The sequence below is a fragment of the Triticum dicoccoides genome, chromosome 5A (genome assembly GCF_002162155.2).
Source record: "Triticum dicoccoides isolate Atlit2015 ecotype Zavitan chromosome 5A, WEW_v2.0, whole genome shotgun sequence".
NCBI lineage: Eukaryota > Viridiplantae > Streptophyta > Magnoliopsida > Poales > Poaceae > Triticum > Triticum dicoccoides.
This window is the reverse complement of record NC_041388.1, coordinates 654,219,374-654,225,189: the sequence shown is the minus strand read 5'-3', so window position 1 is coordinate 654,225,189 and position 5,816 is coordinate 654,219,374. Positions and strand designations below refer to the sequence as shown.

Sequence of the window (5,816 nt, the reverse complement as noted above, 5' to 3'; positions counted from 1 at the left end):
ACATTCATTTTTTAAGGGATTGGTTCGAGCAAACAACGAGAAGCATATTCAGGTATCAATCAAAATCACTCGATAGATTTACTATGTTTTGTTTTTTTTCTCATCGCCGAATCAGTCTCCGTCTTCCCTATGCTCAAATCCTGGCTTTGCCCCTAAAAACGCCGACGATGCATTCGCCTCCTACGGCCACAATCTCGGTCACGACGACGGCCAAGAGCAGCGGCATCACCCCCACCGAGCATGCCTCCGCCACCCATCACTGTTGCCGCCGGCGGTGGTCGGGGTGTGGACGAGTGCGACATGTCCTCCGGCCGGTGGGTGTACGACGAGGAGGCGTACGCTCTGTACAAGGAGAGCGCTTGCCGGTTCATGTCGGAGAACCTGGCGTGCGGGAGGTACGGCAGGACGGACCTCCGGTACCAGCACTGGCGGTGGCAGCCGCACGGTTGCGACCTTCCTAGGTACGTACGTGCCATACCCACACATAGTGAAGTGAAGTAAGTGTAGCGTGTCTGCACGTGTGTACTTTCTCCATTTCAGATTATTTGTCTTAAAAGTGAATAAAAATTGATATATCTACAATTAAAATACGTATAGATACATCAATTTCTGTGACAAATAATTTCGAACAAAGGGAGTACAATACAAGTCACACTGTGTCTGCCGGTTGTTCAGCTGCTCATGCATGAATGATACTTCAGTGCCTTAAGGCACCTATCTTTGTGTCTATGACATGTAGGCCTAACAGAAGACTGGTCCACATGTCAGTGACTCAAAGACAGATGCCTTTTAAGGCACCGAACCTGCGTCCCTCATGCATCTCCATGCATAATGCATGGATGCGTGTAGTTTAACGAAAAGTGAGGCTGCTGGAGAAGCTGCGCGGGAAGCAGCTGGCGTTCGTGGGCGACTCTCTGAACCGGAACCAGTGGGTGTCCATGGTCTGCCTCATCGACACCGCCACCCAGGGCCTTCACAAGACGCTCATCTCCGCCGGAACCCTCGTCTCCTTCAACGTGCACGTATGCACCAACTTACTAATCACATGGCACGATCGATCAAAGTCACATGCATGAACTCTAATCGACCGATCACAGATGGATCGGTATCAAGAGTACAACGCGTCGGTGGACTTCTACTGGTCGCCGCTGCTGGTGGAGTCCAACTCCGACCACCCGGTGCGCCATCGCGTCATAGACCGCACCGTGGACGCCTCCTGCGGGAATTTAGTCTATTTTAGGCAGCCCAATAACTATTTTAAAAATTTCTAGTAAATCCTAAAGGTCCACTTAGCCCATTTATGCAGGATAAGGGATACTATTAAAGTTTAGTCTTATATTGCTAGTTTAGTGGGAGTTGGACCTTCTTATAAGGGAGGTTCTTTCCCCACTTGTATGAGCATGAGTACAAGAGGGATATCCACGCGTGCTCCTCCTCCGCCGCCCGCCTCGCCATGCCTCTTCCTCTCGCCACAAAGTTCCGACCACTGCGCTGTTGCTACGTTCTTCCCCATCCCGTCTTGCGGCGTGCACCGCAGGTCGGGGCAGTAGGCCTCCGAAATCGCACCTTTTGAGTCCTGTACGGGAGAAGGGTGATAAGGTTTTTGGGGAGCGCTCGACGCGACTACTCGCTACTTCATCACGGACGATCCGGTTGCCGACGACTTCTTCCCCGACGACATGGCAGGCGAGGACACCGACCCCAAGTCCAGCGCTTCTGCTGCTGCTGTCCCTTACGTGTTCTTGTCTTTCCTATTAAAGGTTCTGCCTCAGTTCCTTGTTCTAGTCCTTGTCCTACACATGATAGGTTCTACTTCATATATGCTACTTGCTATACTGTCTGCTTTAGATATGATAGGCTACGGTTCATATATGCAGAAGCTATTTATCTTCTCTCTATCAGAACGCATGACTTGTTTTATCTCTACTATATTAGTCATGCTTTATCTAGTATTTATGTTAATAAAATCATTTGGTAAATTGCTCATATTTCCAACAATCCAAAAACCTTATTATAGACAATTTACCCCAAGTGGTTTTGCTGCTTCCATGAGACCTCCTATGTTTGAGGGTATCCACTATAAGAGGTGGCGCGTGAGAGCAGTCTTATGGTTTCAAACCATGAGTTGCTATGACGCCACTCTCGGCAAACCTGGAGGAGAGCTTGATGCTCAATAGGTACAAGCTTTTCAGAAAATAGATACTCTGTTTAAGGCTGCTCTCTTGAGTGTTCTTGGTGAGAACATAATTGATGCTTATGCGTCAATGATAATGGAAAAGATATGCGGGATGCACTCGAGGTCAAGTTTGGGGTCTCGGATGCTGGCACTGAGCTGTACATCATGGATCAATTCTATGATTTACAGGATGACTGAAGAGCGCTCCATAGTTGAGCAAGCTCATGAGATACAGTCATTTGCTAGAGAACTTGAGCACTTCAGTTGTATGCTACCGGACAAGTTTGTTGCCGGAGGTATCATCACTAAGCTTCCTCCTTCATGGAGGAACTTTGCTACCTTGCTGAAGCATAAGAGGCAGAAGTTTTCCGTCCCGGATCTCATTGGCACTCTTGATGTGGAAGAAAAGGCGAGAGCGAAGGACACACGTGCTCGAGGTATCGAGGAAGGATCTAGTGCCAATGTGGTACAGAAGCAGAACTTCCAGCCCCACAAGTTCAAGAACAAGGGCAAGTTTGACGGAAAAGCAAAGTTTGATGGGAAGAACAAGGCTGTGCAACACACGAACTTCAAGAAGAAGAATGGCAAGAAGAAAGGTGCTTGTCATGTGTGTGGGCATCCTGATCATTGGGCTCCTAGTTGCCCTAATCGCTATGACAAGCGTCATCCTGGGAAAGGCGGCAAGACCGCTAATGTTGTCATTGGAGACACTGACATGAAGGATGCTGGGTATGGTATATTTCCCACTATTCTTTCAGTATGTCATTCTCCTGACTGGTTGATTGACACGGGTGCTAATGTGCATGTATGCGGTGATATTTCCATGTTTTCATCTTATCAGACCGCAGGGACTTCAACCGTGCTGATGGGCAACGGTTCAAGTGCTTCTGTTCGTGGTGTTGGCACGGTCAATCTGAAGTTTACTTCGGGGAAGATCGTGCGGCTGAAGAACGTGCATTATGTCCCCTCCGTCAATAAAATTTTTGTTAGCGGATCTCTTCTGTGTAGAGATGGCTACAAGCTTGTCTTTGAGTCGAATAAATTTGTAATATCCAAGTATGGAACCTTTGTTGGTAAAGGTTATGAGTCAGGAGGCTTGTTTCGTTTATCCTTATCAGACGTTTGCAATAAAGTTGTTAATCATATTTGCAACAATAGTAAATCCAATGTGTGGCATTCACGTCTTTGTCATGTTAACTTTGGTTGCATGTCGCGATTAGCAAAGTTGAACTTAACCCCTAGTTTCACCATCGTCAAGGGATCTAAGTGTCAAGTATGTGTGCAAGCTAAGCAACCTCGTAAGTCTCACACGACTGCGGAAATAAGAAAACTTGCACCACTAGAGCTCATACATTTAGATCTATGTGAAATGAATGGTGTGTCGACAAAAGGTGGAAAGAAATATTTCATGACGTTAATTGATGACTCCACTAGATACTGTCGTGTGTATCTTTTAAAATCTAAGGGTGAAGCTTTGAACTTTTTCAAGATCTATAAAGCTGAAGTGGAAAACCAACTTGATCGGAAAATCAAGAGGCTTAGGTCCGACCGTGGTGGAGAGTATTTTTCCAATGAGTTTGATGCTTTTTGTGCGGAACATGGTATAATCCATGAGAGGACGCCTCCCTACTCACCTCAGTCAAATGGGGCGGCCGAAAGAAAGAACCGTACTCTAACTGATTTGGTTAACGCCATGTTAGACACATCGGGTCTCTCCAAGGCATGGTGGGGGGAGGCGATATTGACAGCATGTCATGTCCTGAACCGAGTCTCCACAAAGAACAAAGAGATCACTCCATTCGAGGAATGGGAGAAGAAAATGTTAAAACTCTGTTATCTGCGAACATGGGGTTGTTTGGCGAAAGTCAATGCTCCAATTTCAAAGAAGCGGAAGCTTGGACCAAAGATTGTGGATTGTGTTTTCCTGAAATATGCTTTTCATAGCATTGGCTATAGATTCTTGGTTGTAAAATCTGAGGTACCTGACATGCATGTCGGTACGATCATGGAGTCGAATGATGCGACTTTCTTTGAAGATATGTTTCCCATGAAGGATATGGCTACCTCATCTAATCAGGAGATGCCTAATTCATCGAATCAGGAACCAGTTACAATTACCGAACCTACAATTTCGATGGAACACTTTGAAAGTTCTATGGAGGAGAACAATGAAGTTCCTATTAGGAGCAAGAGACAGATGACTGCATAGTCCTTTGGTGATGATTTTCTTGTGTACCTCATAGATGACACTCCAAGTTCTATTTCAGAGGCCTATGCATCTGAAGATGCTGACTACTGGAAGAAAGCGGTTCGTAGCGAGATGGATTCCATCTTGGCGAATGAAACTTGGGAGATAACTGATCGTCCTTATGGGTGCAAACCTATAGGATGCAAATGGGTATACATGATAGGTTTTGCTTCATATATGCTACTTGCTATACTGTCTGGTTTAGATATCATAGGCTACGATTCATATATGCAGAAGCTATTTACCTTCTCTCTGTCAGAACGCATGACTTGTTTTATCTCTACTATATTAGTCATGCTTTATCTAGTATTTTTGTTAATAAAATCATTTGATAAATTGCTCATATTTCCAACACCTCCTCCGTCCTCAAGCACGCCCGGCACTGGACGTACGCCGACGTGCTCGTCTTCAACTCCTACCTCTGGTGGCGCCGCCCCTCCATCGAAGTCCGGTTAGTACGGACTGATCATTGAACCGTTGACTTGCCTCTAACTTGGTTAACCTTCGATCATAGACGCGTGCGTGGATGCGTTGCAGGTGGGGGTCGTTCGAGGCACCTGCGGCGAAAGAGGACGAGTACTGCGGGGTGACCAAGGCGGTCGACGGCGTGCGCACTTTCGAGCTGGCGCTCGCGACGTGGGCCGACTGGCTCGAGTTCCACGTCGGCCGCGCACGCACCCGCCTCTTCTTCATGACCATGTCGCCGACTCACCTCCCCTCCGACGAGTGGGCCGACGACGCCGGCGGCGGCACCAGCCACGGGTGCTACAACGAGACGGAGCCGATCGCTGCGGCGGAGGAGGGGGGCCGCTACCAGCGTGGCGTCACGGACCCGGCGTTCGCGCGTGCGGTAGAGGAGCAGGCGCGGCGTGGCGTCACGGCCCCGGCGTTCGCGCATGCGGCAGAGGAGCAGGCGCGGCGGCTGGTGAACGTGACGGCGATGTCGGAGCGGCGCAAGGACGCGCACCCGTCGGTGCACCGGCGGCAGTGGGAGCCCATCACGGACGCGCAGGCGAGGGACGCGAGCAGCTACGCGGACTGCATCCACCGGTGCCTCCCCGGCGTGCCCGACGTCTGGAACCAACTCCTCTACGCGCACATCGTCTCATGACAAAATGACGTTACAAAGGGGTTGCACACTATGTCACCAGAGTAACTGAGACGGGCTAAAAATCACCGTTTTGGCTTTCGAACTCATTAACGAAATTAATCATGAAATTTCTTTGCTTTAAAACCTTTTCACGATTTGACCTTCTGGTCTACCACCATACTCCAAGGCAGTGGTAGGGTTAATGGGCTACTGACACGGTCAATGGCGATAGACCCCGGTAGCAGCCGTTAGAGATAGACTTCTGCCATGTAGCAGCCGTGTAGCAGCCGTGGACCAAATGT

At 48.6% G+C, this 5,816-nt stretch overlaps 1 protein-coding gene across 1 annotated transcript; it reads left to right on the top strand.

Annotated features, from left to right (window-relative positions):
- Positions 1–240: 240 nt before the first annotated feature.
- Positions 241–5,535, top strand: LOC119300337 (protein trichome birefringence-like 34). Its single transcript, XM_037577333.1, has 5 exons — positions 241–469; positions 862–1,022; positions 1,098–1,229; positions 4,796–4,875; positions 4,962–5,535. Exons 1-5 carry the CDS (start codon positions 241–243, stop codon positions 5,533–5,535), a joined length of 1,176 nt encoding a protein of 391 aa, XP_037433230.1.
- The last annotated feature ends 281 nt before the right edge of the window (positions 5,536–5,816 follow it).

Bases quoted from the DNA above. Each gene is read 5' to 3' on its own strand.
- LOC119300337 (XM_037577333.1), top strand. From the start codon at position 241: ATGCCTCCGCCACCCATCACTGTTGCCGCCGGCGGTGGTCGGGGTGTG. The intron at 1,023-1,097 runs GTATGCACCAAC...GACCGATCACAG, and splicing joins TCGTCTCCTTCAACGTGCAC to ATGGATCGGTATCAAGAGTA. The intron at 4,876-4,961 runs GTTAGTACGGAC...GATGCGTTGCAG, and splicing joins CGCCCCTCCATCGAAGTCCG to GTGGGGGTCGTTCGAGGCAC.